Source organism: Botryllus schlosseri, chromosome 11 (genome assembly GCF_051294905.1).
Source record: "Botryllus schlosseri isolate E-star chromosome 11, Bs_hap1, whole genome shotgun sequence".
NCBI classification, from domain to species: domain Eukaryota; kingdom Metazoa; phylum Chordata; class Ascidiacea; order Stolidobranchia; family Styelidae; genus Botryllus; species Botryllus schlosseri.
Window position 1 is genome coordinate 27,719,643 of NC_137246.1, and position 17,576 is coordinate 27,737,218.

The 17,576-nt window shown below is 39.0% G+C and overlaps 5 protein-coding genes across 5 annotated transcripts in view; 1 reads left to right on the forward strand and 4 right to left on the reverse strand.

Annotated features, from left to right (window-relative positions):
* The window catches only part of LOC145449716 (uncharacterized), a 335,502-nt gene that overhangs the window by 180,784 nt on the left and 137,142 nt on the right, over positions 1 to 17,576 (forward strand). The window lies entirely within an intron of this gene.
* On the reverse strand, positions 2,420 to 4,477 carry LOC145449729 (coiled-coil domain-containing protein 83-like). Its single transcript, XM_080328149.1, has one exon. The coding sequence runs from the start codon at positions 4,200 to 4,202 to the stop codon at positions 2,931 to 2,933; it is 1,272 nt and encodes a 423-aa protein (XP_080184275.1). The 5' UTR covers positions 4,203 to 4,477; the 3' UTR covers positions 2,420 to 2,930.
* LOC145449741 (TLC domain-containing protein 5-like) lies at positions 5,273 to 11,037 on the reverse strand. The gene is made up of 7 exons (XM_080328164.1): positions 9,408 to 11,037; positions 9,234 to 9,349; positions 9,100 to 9,172; positions 6,950 to 7,100; positions 6,786 to 6,888; positions 5,970 to 6,087; positions 5,273 to 5,704 (listed from the first exon to the last, which is right to left on the reverse strand). The coding sequence occupies exons 1-7, from the start codon at positions 9,491 to 9,493 to the stop codon at positions 5,566 to 5,568; spliced, it is 786 nt and encodes a 261-aa protein (XP_080184290.1). The 5' UTR covers positions 9,494 to 11,037; the 3' UTR covers positions 5,273 to 5,565.
* LOC145449734 (uncharacterized) lies at positions 11,049 to 14,431 on the reverse strand. The gene is made up of 2 exons (XM_080328155.1): positions 13,723 to 14,431; positions 11,049 to 11,994 (listed from the first exon to the last, which is right to left on the reverse strand). The coding sequence occupies exons 1-2, from the start codon at positions 14,429 to 14,431 to the stop codon at positions 11,720 to 11,722; spliced, it is 984 nt and encodes a 327-aa protein (XP_080184281.1). The 3' UTR covers positions 11,049 to 11,719.
* On the reverse strand, positions 14,463 to 17,030 carry LOC145449731 (protein arginine N-methyltransferase 6-like). Its single transcript, XM_080328153.1, has one exon. It carries the CDS (start codon positions 16,858 to 16,860, stop codon positions 15,715 to 15,717), a length of 1,146 nt encoding a protein of 381 aa, XP_080184279.1. The 5' UTR covers positions 16,861 to 17,030; the 3' UTR covers positions 14,463 to 15,714.

The following is a 17,576-nucleotide window of genomic DNA, read 5'->3' on the forward strand; positions in this document are numbered from 1 at the left end:
TGAAACCTTGATTGCCCGTATCATACCTTATGAAACATGTAGTACAAAGCTACGAACGTTACTGGGAATAGCACATTTCCGAAGTCATCATCATCCCATAACATCGTCACCAAGTGCAATGAAATCGGTATGGTTGAAAAAATACCAAAGTATCTTTAACGTGATGGATAACAGGCATTATATTCTTTGAGATCGCAAAAAAGGTACATATTTGAGCTTTGATATATTACATTATGTTATGACGTCATAACGAGGGATACTCGATTACTCGACTCGACTCGAAGCATATTATGTGATTCAGAATCGAATCACTCAGGTACTCGATTTTGCCCAGCCCTAGTAATTGACATTTTGAAGATTGCTTACCACCATCGTCATTCTATTTCCAAGTTTGGGCCACGGCTTGAGGAATAGGATTTAAATCTTGTTGTTCCACTTGTCAGGCGCTTGAATGCTGTGTTTTGTGACATTGGTACTGATGGCATATCTACTTATTGTGATATCAAACCATTAGGCCTGCTACCCCCAAATTTTGCTGTTCAAATTCGTAGCTGATTGAACCAAATCTGGAATATGTTTGTGCCTTTCTGTCACTGGCAACTCTTCTTGGAAAACGGATCTTCCTTTCTTTTCATATGAATAAACATATCAATTGGAATCCTTTGGTGCATTGGTTTCTTCATATGAGTGAGAGATACCACGCATACCTTTATGAATATGCTACATCTTTCAGGCAATAAATTTAGCTTAGGTAGAGCTCCCATTTTGAGTTGCTCTCTGGTTTTCAGCTGAATGATACCAGACTCCTCAAATCTCGGCTCTATTGTAAATTGCTCTAGCTGTTAATTCGGTTGAAGTTGAGACAGCTGCTAGCTTATGTCTCCAGCGACGTGTATTGATACGCGGATTATTCACATAGCTACATCCAGGGATAGCGCAGTTGTTGACCATATATGCAGGGGCGGTTCAATTATTTTTATCTGCGTAAGACGCGGAATGTACAACGGGATACAAGGCAATGCGATGTAGCCTAGTGAACAGAAAGGAAGATGTCAAAACGAATAAGTACAATCTTCCAATGCAACATCCACCTCGGCCTAATGCCCGATGAAACTGTGTACGATATTGATCTTTCGGAAGTGATGATTTTTTCTTTGCTCTTTTTCATACGCTTTCCGTGGGTAGGCTATCCGTTTTTTCATCGTTTGCGTATGCACAGAAAATAGTTCTGTACCGGTATCGTCGGCTGTCAATGGCCACTCATCTATTACCGCATAAAGCCTTATTAATTATAGCATTGTGTACGAGTTCACGGGATTCCAACATATAGTCGGCCGCCGAGAACTTATCGCTGAATAAGGCATTGCGGGGAATTGATTTCAGACGTGTTCTGGGTTGAGGAAAGTTGTGAATTTTTTTTAGTGAGAACATATTGATGCTTCCTCCTAGCATGCAAAATTTTAAACGTCTACCTCAAATATTTCCACCCTTCTTCGGCGGTCAAATTCGTCCATGTATTTCCGAAATTGCCTGTTCTTCTACATGTAAAATAGGACATAGGACTTTCGCGAAAGGAATTTCATTACGCAAAGTCAAGCGTGACGGATCTAAACTGAGAAAAATGAGTCGTCGCTCCATCCTACAATCTCTATACTGTGATGAAATATGTCATATGGACGACGATGCGGTGCGAAGGTAGCCACGTATAACCTGCTACCTAAATAATATTCAGTTTCGTGAAAAAATAATTGTAACTCGATATCTATTTTGTGTGAATCCCGACGGAAATTCTGGTTTTGACTGAAATTTTCTTAAAATTGAAAGTTAGAACTCCGTGAAAACAGCCCGAGAATTCCCCAGTTTCTCTTGCTGATTGGAGGGTTGCACTACTTCTACTTGACAAACTGAAATTAGCGAAAAGTAAGTAAGTAGATCACAAAATATTGCGAGTACTTGAGTAAGTACCAGAAGTAGAGAAAAACTACTTGAGTACGAAAAAGTAGAAATACTTCGTTACTGACCAACTCTGATACCGAATACTGTGCGTGTGCAATGTGCATGCATATCTTCTGTACCACCATCACTGCCGTGTGTCATGTATTTTGGTTGGATGAAAATACAGACTCTCTCTCTCTCACACAAATATGTTTATTTAAACAGATAACCAAAAGAAGTGAAGATACCTCTACAGGTTGGAAAGTAGCCACCACCAATTAACTGCCATAAGTATGCGAGCCCTCTGCCAAATCTACTTTTCGGAACTACTTTCTCTGGTACTTTTCATTTTCTATTTCATTTAAAGTAGCTATAGTACGCCTTGGAAATCGTTACTTCAGTTCTAATAGAGTAGAAATCTATGCGTTACTTCTACTTGAGTAGCAATGCTGACAACTTTGACCATCTCTTGTATAAAAATAGATTTCAGACATGCAAAAACATGAGTGTATTGAAAGTAGATGACAGTACTTTAAAAACGTCGCACCCATGACATACTCATGAAGATTTATTGCAGTTGTGCATTTCTACCCACTTCTTACCAAATCGCTATTTTCATGGAAATAAATGTCCATATCATGAGAGTGCGGTATTGGGATAGAAATGATAGAAAGAAGTTTAGGTAGTAATACTGGAGTCGGGTATGAACCACATTATCAGTAAAAACTATATTTATATCAAAATATGTGTCTGTTTGTACGGGGCAGACTGGTGTCCAGATCTCAGACCATTGAGCCACAACTATGAGCCACAACTAGGGCTGGGCAATATCGAGTACCCGAGTGATTCAATTCTGAATCGAGCGGAGTATCACTCATTGTAACGTCACAGCATTATAGATGTAGGAGTTCCAAATTCGCGCCATTCACGACATACATACAATAACATACCATAAAATTCCTTGATTAAGTGCAACATATGAACATAAGACTGAATCATTTTGATTCTTGCACGGAATGAAGCATTGTAGTAGAAATTGGCCACACTGGCCGCGTAACTGTATTATCAGCGGTGCTTCCACTGACGACTTGAATCTTGGAGTCTATCGGATGGATCGGTTTCTGTTCGCCAGACACGCAAAGCAATTTCAGCTCTAAAGGCCCAAGATGTAAATATTTTTGTTGCTCCAATATGTGTTCTTCCTCCTCTTCTTCAAAACTATCATCATCATCATCATCATCATCGTGTGATGTTTCAATTGAAAAGATCTTATCTTCAATAGCTTGTAAGAGTGCGCTTTTAGGTCGCCGTTCTCTACCTGATTCGATAGCTCTTGATGGAGTACCAGTCGGGCTCTTATAATCTGGAGCATAGATGGATAAAGCTTTCATGTTCATTACGTCATCATCATTTTCTTTTTCAAAAGTAATATTTGCGAAATTGCGGTGAATTTTTAAATCTTCCACCTGGCAATCGACGAGATCGCTTATGAGTCTGATATTTTCGAGTTCTAAATTTTCCACGATTTTGCGTATGTTAGCCACTTCTTTTCTGTGTATTTCGGCTTCGGTTTTGAGCCATTCGTTTTCGTGAATTTCTTGAACCCCGTTAGTGTCCATCAACATCATGGCTCTTTCAGAAGCTTGATGCTTCTGTTCCTGCATGCATTCTTCCATTTCAGAGGTGATTTCGTTCTTAGAAATGTCCAGCTGTCGTTGTAAATGTGTGCAGTGATTATCGAAATTTTTGTTCATACTTTCCAGGTCAAATTGCAGTAACTTGATTTGATCGGAGTGATGTTTAGCGCCTACGTCGCGGTACGCTCGCCACATTTCAACTTGCCGAAACATTTCTTGGTAGTCTTTATCTGTTTTATCAATAGAGACACCTAGATTATTTATTTCTTCTTCTTCAAGCTTTTGGCGAGCCCACACCTCTCTCATTGCTAACTCCACATCAGTACAAGAGTAAGATCTGCTCTCATCTCTAGCGGCTTCCACCTCCTTCGCTTGTCTTATAAGATTTTTGATGTGAATCTCCTGTTCTTCTTTGAGTCTCTCATTTCTGCCTTGGTGTCTTTTATTTTTTTCTTCCAGACCTTTGATTTCGTACATTAAATCTTCGACCGCCTTTTCTTTCCTTTGTATGTCAAGCGCCATGACTGCTTCGCGGACAGTCATTTGATCTTCCCTCTCGCCACCCTTGCCTTTTTTGCCACCTCCTCCCGACTTTTTGCCCTTTTTCTTTCCGCCTTTCTTCTTTCCCATTGTTTCAGTACGTTATTCCCAAAAATCGCAGTAAAAATATCATAAGTGTTGACCCGAAGTTCAACTAACTGGACTTTATCGAAGCAAACTACGGTAAATCAAACATCATCTCTAGTGAAATTTCGAATAAAAAAGTGTAAAAATTATGACTTGTTTATTATTCGTCTTTACCTGCGGAGTCAATAAGCTTAATCCCCCTCAAAATGGTCCTCTATTCGTGGAATTGATTGAGTTTACGCCATGCGCACGGTTCTGCCTGTCATCTTTGTGCAGAAGTGACTCTGTTGTTGTGGAAACAAACGCGGTCAATCGTCACGGTTCGGATTTTTGAAGCTCTGTGGTGTCGCGCAGCATTCGTCCATTTTTATTAGTTACAATACAATACAGAAGATATATCGTTCGATACAGCTCGGCGAAGTAAATGATGTCACATGTGAATGCTGTATTGGGGTCAAGTCTACCACTCATAAAGCCGTTTCATCGGTTAATTCCGTTCATACCGCGCGACTGTGTGATTTCAAGTCCAAGTCGTTTCGACACCTTCCTATCTTTTCATTTGACCGCAAACTTGCGGTGTTTTAATTTGATCAATACACTGGTACTTGTCATACATTACTTCGTTGTACGTCAATATAGCTTCAACAATTGTGGCAGCTAACCTAATTACCCTCAACAATTCAAATTCCACGAGGTATGGGCGATGCAAACCCTGCATCGCGGTAAAGCTGTGTGTCGTATCAACTGAGCTACATGCGGAGCCCTGTCCCTCAATTTTGAAATCAGGTCACTTACCTGACTTGCGCCGACTCTTCCATAGCGTTCCCGCTATAGATAAACTAACCATACACAGGTTAGTTATTTGTGCACCCAGGAATTTGGCATCTTTAAGTCGACGAGAAATGTCTCCGATAAGGCCCTCATAAGGTAATCCATAGTAAGACGTGTACTCATGTACCTGCGACGTTTTTGCCATGACAGGTGTAATGATCTCTGCGTAATCCTTAATCCCACAGCTGAACTCAAGACTTGATAGGATTTTAATGCCACAGAAGCACAACTCAAATCACAAATTCGATACAAAATATATTTTAATGAGCAGATGGAAAAAAGCATCATTTGACAACTGCATAGAGTATCAGTAATTTCTAGTGAAGCCTTGCGATATAACTTAACAACATCAGATTATATTAGCAACAATTATTGACTATCGAATTCAAAATCATAGAAGCAAATAAATACCTTAGTCTCAATTAAGGTTGTATAATTGTAGTCAGGTAACCAGGATCTGCGATGTGGCCTACAGTAGGCCAGCATACAGAAAATTGATAGAAAGCCACAATACTGAAATGGTAAAAGATATAGCCTAGCTATGAGAGCTGTGATTTTTGTCTGTGACACGATGGCGTAACCCATTCTGAGAACCGTTTTGAACGATATTTGTATGGCCGTTTGTATTTTGATGTTGATTCTTCAACTTGTTGGACAACTTTGTAATTCGGTATCTGAAAATCAACGCAAAGGCACACATTAACAGGATATATAAATAATGGGTAGGGCTAGGATTATCTGGCTGTCCAAGTCTGACTTTGACTGCCTCTTCAGACAAGAGTGACCAAAAGTGACAGCTAAACTGTGTTCTGATACATGAATTGAAAATAACGCGTGGTGAGAAATATATATTGTATTGAATATCAGCTCTCCAATGTAAATTGCTCGAACCAATTTTCATGTGTCACAATACAACTAGGAACAGATTCTGATTTTTACCTTGCAAATGACAATATATGGAGGAGGAACACACAGTTGACGCCATACATACACGATCCTCCTATCTTCATGAGCATCGGCGCTGGAGATAGCAATTCTCGGTATGCAAGATACCCACCTGAGAATCAGATAACGGATTAGGAGACAATAGCAAGTCACGCATTTTATCTGTTAATTTACATATGGATGGTAACTCGTCATCTTCAGTAGTTTCAACTGATGCTGGGCGAAATCGAGTGCTTATTGGTTAGATTATGAATGGAGTAGTATCATTCATGCATAACAACAGTATATAGATGTGGAACGCTTAAATATGTAGGCTTTCATTTATGCGACCCCGCAACTCGACGCCTATGGTTTCAGTAATAGGTAATGACAGTGTCCCTTATGTTCACTTGTAATTTAATAGTACATATACATCGGTCTTGAAATAAGCCCGAATATTTTCGTCTGACATTCGTCAGGGGTTATCGTCAGTAGATAATAGAATACCAACAGTCGTATCTCGCTTACCCACAAACATTCGCACTCCGATGAAGGACAAAACAAATACAACATCCACATTCATGACGTAACAACAGTATATAGATGTGGAACGCTTAAATATGTAGGCTTTCATTTATGCGACCACAAAGCCACCCCGCAACTCGACGCCTATGGTTTCAGTAATAGGTAATGACAGTGTCCCTTATGTTCACTTATAATTTAATAGTACATGTACATTGGTCTTGAAATAAGCCCGAATATTTTCGCTAGACATTCGTCAGGGGTTATCGTCAGTAGATAATAGAATACCAACAGTCGTATCTCGCTTACCCACAAACATTCGCACTCCGATGAAGGACAAAACAAATACAACATCCACAAGCATCCCAAAAGAAGTGTCATGGATCTTGTGGTACTTGATAAACCAACGCAACTAAATTGAAAAAGAAATTGAGAGCAACCCAAAGACGTTTCGGGTTCTTACCAAGGCTTACGTTCAAAAATATAGATGATATCTCGCTCCCGAATATGGCACCCAGAACTTCCACCGCGGACACCCCCAAGTACAGGCTGATTGTCATGGTTACAATGCTCATGACGTGATGGAGCAACATCGTCACTCCTTCCGTCATATAGTACAGGCACCTGATAGCATATTAAAACCAAGAAAATTCACTATTTAAAATGTGAAATCAGATTAACAGAGTGCGGTAGGCAGAGGTGATCAAAGCAGTCACCATTTGTACTCATATGACTAATAACACGTAGGGTGGAGCCCAATTTCTCTGCTGAGTAGCGATTCTCTACTCAGCAACGATTTCGTTACTCAACTCACGCCAAAAAGTATACTCACACTCAAATGCGTCCAGATCGGCACTCAAATCTAAGTCAGCGCACCACCAGACTTAAGTGTCAATTTTCACGGTCGAGCAGCCAACTGCAGGCAACACCCGCCAAATACCGTAGTACCGGTACTGTCGTATATAGCTGATATAGGTACACTATTTCGTGATGTGAGGTTCTGCTGAGCGAATGAAATCAGTGGCGCTTGGACGGATGTTGTGTTTATAATTGTATTTGTAATTATCTTGTACCCTTTCGACTTCTTGTCGTACGGCATCCCGGTATACCGGACCGGTAACTTTTGCAGTCTCAATGCGCTAGCATCCCCCCCCGCCGTCGTCGTTCTTACGGCGACAAAAAAGCCCAGAAAAAGACCCGACAAAGGGAAAGCACTCACAAGGAATGGAAAGAACTAGAAAGGGAGGCGATGACTTCAAAAAGATCAACATCGAAAAGTACTGTGACATCGGGCACTCTAGGCCGTCAGGCCGAGGTGGATGTCAGTATAAAAAAAGATCGCAACTGCGTGTCGTTCGATATCCTCCTATCTGTTCATTACATCGCATTGTGTCTTATCGCATTGTACATTGTGTGTGACTTGTTCAGATGAATAATATAGCTTAACGATTATTATTATTACGCATGCTCTTTCCACAATTAAATAGATGAAACATCTTGAAAAGACCCCCAGCATGAACCTCAGCAGATAGAGTTCCAGGTACTATCAGGGTTAGGATGAAGTCGCTATACCTTCAAGCCAGTTTACACGATAGCAGCAATAAGATATTGGAAATAAGAGATACTGAATATTTAAGGGAGAAAATGTCGGGTGGGTCTAGCTATATCGGGAAGTTGAATGGTAGAGGGGCAAAGTGAATGGTTCAAAGAGGAGCTTCAATTGGAAAGAAATCCTGGAAATATGTTAATTTTTCAATTTATTTTCACGATATAGATGCATTCTTTTGTTATTTCAGGCCTGCACTTACGTGTTCGCCTGCTGTGAAACTTATCTTTATATATTTCGAATGGGGTATTGTAGCGTCTTGCAAATATACTTCTGTGGGGGATAGGAACGTTCCGGATATCTTCAAGGATTTATATATTTCTGTTGGGTCATCTTCAAAGAGTGTGGATCAGCTGAGGCTATTCATTGCATTTAGATATATCAGTGAGAACTGCGTCCCGTTTTTACGTCAGTGACGAAATAATGACGAGAGCGTCGTGTTGTCATGACAAAATCGTTCACGCGTGACCGGTCGAAGGCGAAAAAAATCTGGCAACGCTATCTTGGAAAACGACGTCTGGAAATCGATACTTAACTGAGCAGAGAGAATTGGCGCGCACTTAACGCTGAGTACCAATCGATTTTTAGTTGAGTGGAGATTCGCATTTAAGCAGTACTTAGTTGAGGAGAAGAATTGGGCTCCACCCTAAAAATTGGTGAAAATTATCAAAAATATATCCAATAACCACGATACAGGGATATTTCACCTAGTAATTATGACAATTTCACTTTGAAAACATATCAAAAATCTACATTCTACCTTACAATATCCCAAGTCTAGAGAGTAAGTAGTTTTGCAGAAGTGAAAGAAACCCAAAATCATAAATACTCAAGTAGGGAAAACTTCGCGAGCTCCAAAATGTAGAAATATTTTGTTACCAATCACAGTGGTCACCAGCGGAAGGCCTAAAACATCGCGCAAAATTTGAAAGGCACTCAGGCGTCGGTTTCTGATTTTCTAAACACCGCTATTCCTTGATATGTTACGGCCGCAGCAAAATAATCTTGCTCTCATACCAGATGAAGTCGTGTAGAAAATATCCTAAAGAAGCGCATATAGTTTCAATTTCCACGGGCTCATTCTCCAAGCCTGTAGCAAGAGCGATAGAATCAAGTACAACGTCAAACAACATTGCGTTCTGAGAATATACCGAGACTGTCGAAAGGCCACTTTCCCATGAAGAAGAGAATTCGACATGACAGCACAGTGATGATAATTGCATGAATCTCGGTGATGATGCGACAGCTGTATTCCGGACATTTATTCCTGCGAAAATAAAACAGTGAAAAAACCGATTGTAATCTTGCAGCAAACACAAATCCACCTGTTGAACCGTTTGACAAATCGATAAGACGTATACCAGAATATCGTCCATCCGGCTACCCTTCTAATAATGGCGTTGTGATCCATGAATCCTCATTGGTGACTTGTATGAAAATGTATCAGAACAGTATGATAAATCTGAGAAAATAAGACAAATTTGCAGTTTGAGAATTCTTTTAGTGCTGTGCTGGAAAAAAATACCAAGTTTATCGGAAATTGACAGTGCGTTAACTAACATGAAAGGAATTACATCAATACTGGTAAAGGTATTCATAAAGCTACAAAAACTAACTAAGTACAAAGGACGTGTAACATTTTTGAAGAGATTCTCTGAGGTGCAGGACTTCATAATACAATTGAAGGATACTATAGTCATTAGGGTTGTTCAAATTTAACCAATTTATCCCAATTTTGATGGTTATTTGATCAAATTGTTATAGGTTAGCTAAAAAATAACACGACAAACCTAATTTGACTAATTCCAATCAGCAGATGCGACGTAATTCTAGTTAGAAAACTTGGAAATTATTCAAAAAAAATTGAAAATACATTTTTTTCAAATTTTACCACCTACTTCATGAAATTGCCACTTTGTCTAATAATCGATGCATTACAAATTTGGCCCAATTCCAACCGGTAGAAGAGAAGTTATGGGTGTTCAAAATTTTGGATTTGAAATAATAGTAGGCCTATCAGGCCTATCCCTATTTACTGTAGGCAATTCTATAATGAATTATTGAAGAAACTCGCAAAATTTTGATGAAAAAAGTTATTTTTGATCTCTAATAGTCACATTGAAATAAACCCGAATATTCTCTACTAGTTGATGACGATCACCCCTGAAGAGTGTCAGCAAAAAATATTTCGCTCATTTCAATACCAATATACTAGATACTGAATTGAATATAGTTTTGGTATTGCAAGAGTCACACAAGCTAATCAAATATTAAGACTTCTCAATCAGCAAAAACCGCGTCAACATCATCAAAATACTGAGGCGAGATTGTTACCATTTTAAGTATCTGCCGGGCCATCAAATACTGCGTAGTTACAGAATATACAAGCTATCTGATACTGTGGTCATTACGGTCAATTATATTCTTCAGATGATATTAATCTATCAAGTCGAATTTAAAATGAGCTGATAAATGGTGACAGTTAATCGGTATCTGGAGCAGACTTGGACAACTACAAAATTTGCAGCTTTTCCAAATTAGATTAAAATTAGAATTATAGATACACAGTTTTTAATGTACTAGATCGGAATTACTGAATTCACGAAAACTTCTCATGTAGCATTTCCAGAAAAAGCAGAAATTAAGTTAGAACGAAGTGGAAAACACAGAAACGTTTCACAAATTAGGTTAGAAATAGATTGGTTGGTGCAAAATTACGTTCAGCTCTAGGCGATAATCCAAATACATTGCAATAAGATGAATCAATATGAACACTCCTAGTTGAATTCAAACTGGAATAAAAACCATTGAAGCCATCAATAATTACACAATAACACATTAATAGCACAAGGACGGAGTGGCATCATAACGATCTCTTAATATCACAGTAGTAGGTAACACTACCATTCAATAAATACGATATAATACAAGATTATATTCAAAATATATCGATAGTACATGGTGGATTGTAGTCATACAATTTCTTAATGACACACTGCCATTCAAGAAATATCATCGAGGATACCATTATATTGAATAGTGACCGATTGTTATGTCAACAATCAACACTAGGGTATTATGAACAAAAGAGAAGAGATATAACAGTGATACAATGGAATACAGGAAGGACTGGTTTAACCACGAAAGTGCTTATCAGTAACTACCATTACAAGTGCATATTCGATACAAAGTCACAGTATAATTTTGTGCCATATTCTTTTTGACAAAAAAAAAACTGCCAACAGTGGATAGAAACAAAATAATCCATCTGCACATTCTGCAGCGCATATTCATTTGGACGGAACGTATTAGAACTTTTAACTACGAATCATATACGATCAGGTATAAGGTATCATTGGAAAGCTCTTGACAAGGACGAATATCTATGAAGTTTTGCTTTTTGGAAATCAGAATTAATAATGCAGTGTAACTGCGTGAGCATATCGATTTTTATGAAATTCCGAGACGTTGGGTTACATTTTACCGTTTTTCTGGATCACTCGACACGGAATGACCCAATTGTGCTCGTTATCGGTTTTATCGATATCGACTAAAAATTCGGATACTGGTCGGGCTGTAGTGATGACTATGATCGAAAATCGAATAATTTTCAAATTTGTTTCAAATTTCACGTTTATCAAACATCTAGTTTATCAATTTCTTCCTTCCTTTCATTTTCGGACTGCATTTTTTCCACTGCTTTTACGTGCGATTCTTTAGCCGATCCCGATGAAATGAGAGAACCGTCCACATCGAACTGGCACATCATCGCGATATCGGTTTCGCCGTGAAGCTCCCTGATCAGTGTGAGAGACGGAATATTCCAGACGCGTATAGAGCCGTCGTCTGCGGACGACGCGAGTTCAACCGAGTCCATCGTGAACGCCAACGCTTTCACCCATCCCGTGTGACCTGCCGGGTTCATTTATAGCATCATCAACTGACAATTTGTAGACTGTCACATTTATTTTGTGTAAATGGAATCCTACATGGATCTTCAAGTCCGTGCCCCCATAATTTTGATCCGTAACTTCTTTTTCATTGAGTTCGGAGCGAAAAAGTCAATTTTTTTCAATTCCTCGACCCCGGAATTGGATAATTAGACATTTTCATTGGTTCTCTACCATCATTAAAGCAAAAAATTTCGATTTCAAAGATTTTACATGCAGCGCCACCTAGTGACAAAGGAATTTGGAATGGCGTTATCTTTTGAACTGAAAATTCTTCAATTTTTTTCTTCATTTACTTAGAATTAAAAAAAAAGAACAACATTTGTAAATATTGGACAATTCTGAGGGTATGCATTACAAATGTCAAAAATTTGCTAAATTATAATGGAATGAGTCAATTAGTGGTCTCAGTCATGCGGAGGGCAGATTCGTATAAAATAGTGGTTTTTCAAAACGTGCAACTAGAAGTATTAACTTTTGAAAACCAGTAACTAGAACCAGAGCTACCGTACTAATATTTCAACGCTAACGCATACAACTAGAACTAGAACTACTCACTTTTCAAAGCACCCAACTACAAATAGAACTACTGACTTATTAAAGCATACAACTAGAACTAGAGCTACTCACTTTTCAAAGCACGCAACTACAAATAGAACTACTGACTTTTCAAAGCACCCAACTACAAATAGAACTACTGACTTATTAAAGCATACAACTAGAACTAGAGCTACTCCCTTTTCAAAGCACGCAACTACAAATAGAACTACTCATTTTTTAAAGCATCTAACTAGAACTACTCACTTTTCAAAGCATGCAACTACAAATAAAACTACTCATTTTTTAAAGCATCTAACTAGAACTACTCACTTTTCAAAGCATGCAACTACAAATAAAACTACTCATTTTTTAAAGCATCTAACTAGAACTACTCACTTTTCAAAGCACCCAACTACAAATAGAACTACTGACTTATTAAAGCATACAACTAGAACTAGAGCTACTCACTTTTCAAAGCACGCAACTACAAATAAAACTACTCAATTTTTAAAGCATCTAACTAGAACTACTCACTCTTCAAAGCACGCAACTACAAATAGAACTACTGACTTTTTAAAGCATCTTTCTAGAACTACTCACTTTTCAAAGCACGCAACTACAAATAAAACTACTCACTTTTCAAAGCACCCAACTACAAATAGAACTACTCACTCATTAAAGCATACAACTAGAACCAGAGCTACTCACTTTTCCAAACTCGCAGCTAGAACTAGAACTATCGACATTCAAAAATATGTCAACTAACTAATTAAAACACAGCAAACTAGATTCCATTCCGAAGCAACTTCACACACAGATATGTTATTCCACTAACGTGGGTAGCTTTATACTACATGTTCGTAGGCTAATCAAGGTTTACAGGAGGCCACAGTGGAAAATTGTATTGAAACTATAATTATCATTGATAAATTTACTCTTAGTGGCAAGAAAAGCGTATAATTTCAGGACTCAAAAAAATTGTCTGTTACTAATCGAGTCTAATCATCAGAATTAATGTGCCTCATATAGAACTTATAACTAGAGTTGACTTGGAGTTCAGAACAACATTCAATCTCCATCCTCCAACAATTGGACAGTCACTGAATCGGAAACAGTATATATATGTCTCAAATCGATAAATAAAATTCACCTTTAAGCGTATGTATCAGCTGCCGTCTCTTAAAATTCCACAATTTCACCGTGCGATCCCAGGATCCCGACGCTAATATGCCAATTCGTGAGAAGCACAGCGCAGAGATCTTCTTAGCGTGCCCCGCAAATACTTCATGGTTCGCCACGGGTTCATCGCGTCTATACGCGGGGAGAATCTCCTTGTAATTGTCCAATTTCCACACTATCACATCGCAATCCCAGCCTCCGGTAGCTAAAAGGTTGCTGTCCGCAGAAAAAGCACATGCGCTCACGCAGTCAGAATGCTTTACAAACTTATTCATTATTTGCCCGGTATTCGCGTTCCAAAGTATCACACTTTTATCCCAAGACACGGTAGCTATAACCACTCCGTTGTTGGACCAACACACTCCTTCGACACTTTTTAAATGACCTTTTAAAGTCATCGCGCATTTCTGACGCGCGATATTCCAAAGATTCGCAGTACAATCGTATGAACCGCTGACTAGTCGTGTGCCGCACGGGGAAAACCTGCAGCAATTGATAGGTCCCGCGTGGCCTGTGAACTTTGAAAGGAGAGAGCTTGAAGCCACCTTCCACAGATATAACACGCCATCGTCGCCGCCAGTAACAAAAATGTCATGTAAAGGAGATAATGAGCATGTGCTCACTTCAGCGTGATGGCCGTACAGAATCTTGACTTTAACATTCTCTTTTTCGCTGGTCATTATTTATGCTATCTCCTACTATATTACGACATCTGAACAATAGAAAAACCATCAGTTTTAGTAACACGACACAGTTACAGGGGAATGTGCAGTAGGGCTGTCCGAAAATGACATCTTTTTTCAAATATTATTGGGTTGTTTGATAAAATTCTTGGATTGCCTAAAATAACGGCGCGTACCAAATTTGGCTCAACTCTAACCCGCAGAAGTAAAGTTATTGGACTAGAAAATTTTGGATTTGAAAGAATGGTATTTAATGAAGGTCCAAAATGCCTCGCTAAGTAGCTTGATTAGGCCAGCAACTCTCATAAATTCTGACAATTGTTGACAACAGTGGCTAGAAATCTCAGGGGTAAACAAAGACGTATATTGAATGCTGGGCAGCTGCTAAAAACACTGAATTGGGCGAATGAAGAATCTGAAAAGACACAACACGTAACGAAAGATGATCAAATGCACTGTGAAATATAGTGAGCAATGTCTCAATGGCAATAACATCTTGAGGATGATGTCTGCATTAGACATGTCACCCTACAAAACAAACTAACAATCTAGTTAGATATTGAGTAGTTCTAGTAGCACATTTGAAAAAATTAGTTAATAACAACTAGAAAACATGTGTCATCGTTTAGTGTGAATCTTGATATTCCGTTGTATAATATTTTTGCAGCCATTGCTAGCTCAGAGTCATTATTACTATACCAGTGGCGTAGCCAAGGAGTGGGTTTTCGGGGTCAAACCCCTACCATTTCAAACTCGTATTGATGCTCATGTGGAAAACCAATCCGATGAAATAAAATCGAATTGAATCTACTTAGTTGTGTTTTAGTAAGTTTGGGATTTTTTAAGCTTGTTAGTTCTAGTTATGAGTTTTGAAGAGTGAGTAGTTCCAGTTCTAGTTGCGAGTCTTGAAAAGTGAGTAGTAGGCTACTAGTTCTACTGGTGCATTTTGAAAATAGAGTAGTTTGTTCATTGTACAAGTCTCGTCATCATCAATATGGCGACAAGGTTGCAATAGAATATGATCCTATTCCACATGATTGACGAATCGAAATTTTGACCCAAAGTCTAAGATACAAATAGAGCATGATTGTGACCATCATACAATCTTACAATGGCGTTCGGCAGATACAAATTAAGTCATATCTTATGCATGGTGTTCAGAAGATTTGGTGATATGATTGTTGATACTCAATGTTCTTTCCAATTCTTTACCAGTTGCTGGCGATTATCTGTGACAAATGTCAGGCTAAAATATTCGCGTTGATTTCAATATGAATATATTATTCAATTGCAGATTTTTCCAAGTCATAGCCCATTGAGTAGTGTTTGGATACTTCTGGATAATCATCAATTTTTGTACTCAAATTTACAGACAGAAACCGTGGATTATCTTTGCTGGGGGACAGCTCGATAGAGCCGTGAATTTTCGAGTCTTGCACCACTTGCATTTCCTTCTTCAAATAAAGGACAGCCTGCTTCCAATGCGTCTCCGGTAAATACGGTGACGTAGATAACAGCACAGACTTTTTTTTGACGTGAGTGTTCGAATCGCAAGGATTTAAATCGCGTTTTTTTTCATCATCCGCCAAAAACTTCTTATTGGTGCAAAAATTAACGTCAAACCACACGGCGAAACCTTGTAAATCCGCATGTCCAAAACAACGAAAGAGAAATGAGTATTTCACGGAAGACAAGTTTGCTTTCGTAATGGCATACAAGTCAAAGTTTTTTACAACTTGTTCATGTGCTAATATATTTTCGGCACCCAAACTTTTAACCATGACTTCTTTCGATAATGATTCGCGTGCAAATGGAATAATCGACGACATATCAACTCCGTACGTGTCTTCCATATCGTTCCAAAAATGAACTTTGTCGACCATAATCTCATCATCGCAGATAGGCGATAAATACAACGTTGCACTGTCCGGTAACAAGATTCCACCAGGTTTCAACCATTTATCTCTGGCGTATATCACAGATAAAAGCATCGACTCATACAGTAAACAGTATCCCATCCATTCACTAACAATAACATCAACTTTTTCAGGAAGAATAACCTCTTCCATAACTCCATGTATGACTTGGACGCAGTCTTGTAAATTATTGGAATTAACAATTTTTTTAGCTTGCTCCGCCATTGCAGACGCTTCCACTGCGTATACTTTGGCTGCGCCCGCTTGGCCGCAAAAGCAACTCAAAATTCCAGTCCCCGCGCCGACGTCGAGGACTACTTTGCCTTGTATGGCTTCTTTGTGTTGGAATATTGCGTTTTTGTACGCGTTAGTCCGTTCCGCGTCTCCTAACATTTCTTCGTGGATGGATATGTCACAGTACGAGTCGAAATATGATTTGTCTTTGCTCGACAATTTGGGCCGTTTGGCCCTTCCCAGCGACGCCATCCTGTTAACGATTCCGAATCGCATGCAGCAAAGAACACTGCGATGTTGAATATATCCTGAGTAAATGAATTCCTCGGCCTTCGTGGAACTAAAACAAGTTCAGCAATCCTACGCAATCGACAGCAACAACTATATTTTCGGGATTGACGCCCGCACCAACTATTACAGTTACAGATACGTAGGTGAGCAACCAACCGTGGTGGAGTTTATATAGCTCAGTGGACCAACCAACGGGCAAAAATCAGCTTAAACTAACGTGCGGACGGAGATTGCCCTGAACGTGTAGTACCTGCATTTAAACTACACATGAATGTAATGGGCTGGTAAGCGCTAATTCTATGTTTCATGGTACAATTTGTATTTTTAATTTGTCATTAGTGCCTGTTACTGTCTCACAACAAATTTGAAAATGTCCGCCGTGCCAGCATGATCGGGTCCGCTTAATAGACTTTGTCATAATAATTTTCGTACGGTGACCACATAGGGGCAAATCTATGTTGTGCATGTCGGCTATGTCACAACCATAACAGACAGAAGTTTATTTCTATATCGATTATGCCGACCAGGGCTGGAACAGTTCTTGAACTTCTCTTTTCATTCCTTCCCAAAAGTTCATTGCATTGCAATATTTGTGGTGTATTGAATATATAAAAATTGGCAATGAACCGAACTGATATATTTTTTAAGGGGGAGAAATCTAGTCACACTTGACTGGGTGGGTTCTGCAGTGCATGCTTCTT

Excerpts from the sequence above, each read along its gene's own strand:
- LOC145449729 (XM_080328149.1), bottom strand. The coding sequence starts at position 4,202 with ATGGGAAAGAAGAAAGGCGGAAAGAAAAAGGGCAAAAAGTCGGGAGGA.
- LOC145449741 (XM_080328164.1), bottom strand. The coding sequence starts at position 9,493 with ATGGATCACAACGCCATTATTAGAAGGGTAGCCGGATGGACGATATTC. Across the intron at positions 9,173-9,233 it reads GTGGCCTTTCGACAGTCTCG|GCTTGGAGAATGAGCCCGTG; the intron begins GTATATTCTCAG and ends CTCTTGCTACAG. Across the intron at positions 7,101-9,099 it reads TTTCTACACGACTTCATCTG|GTGCCTGTACTATATGACGG; the intron begins GTATGAGAGCAA and ends ATATGCTATCAG.
- LOC145449734 (XM_080328155.1), bottom strand. The coding sequence starts at position 14,431 with ATGACCAGCGAAAAAGAGAATGTTAAAGTCAAGATTCTGTACGGCCAT. Across the intron at positions 11,995-13,722 it reads GCTGATACATACGCTTAAAG|GTCACACGGGATGGGTGAAA; the intron begins GTGAATTTTATT and ends TGAACCCGGCAG.
- LOC145449731 (XM_080328153.1), bottom strand. The coding sequence starts at position 16,860 with ATGCGATTCGGAATCGTTAACAGGATGGCGTCGCTGGGAAGGGCCAAA.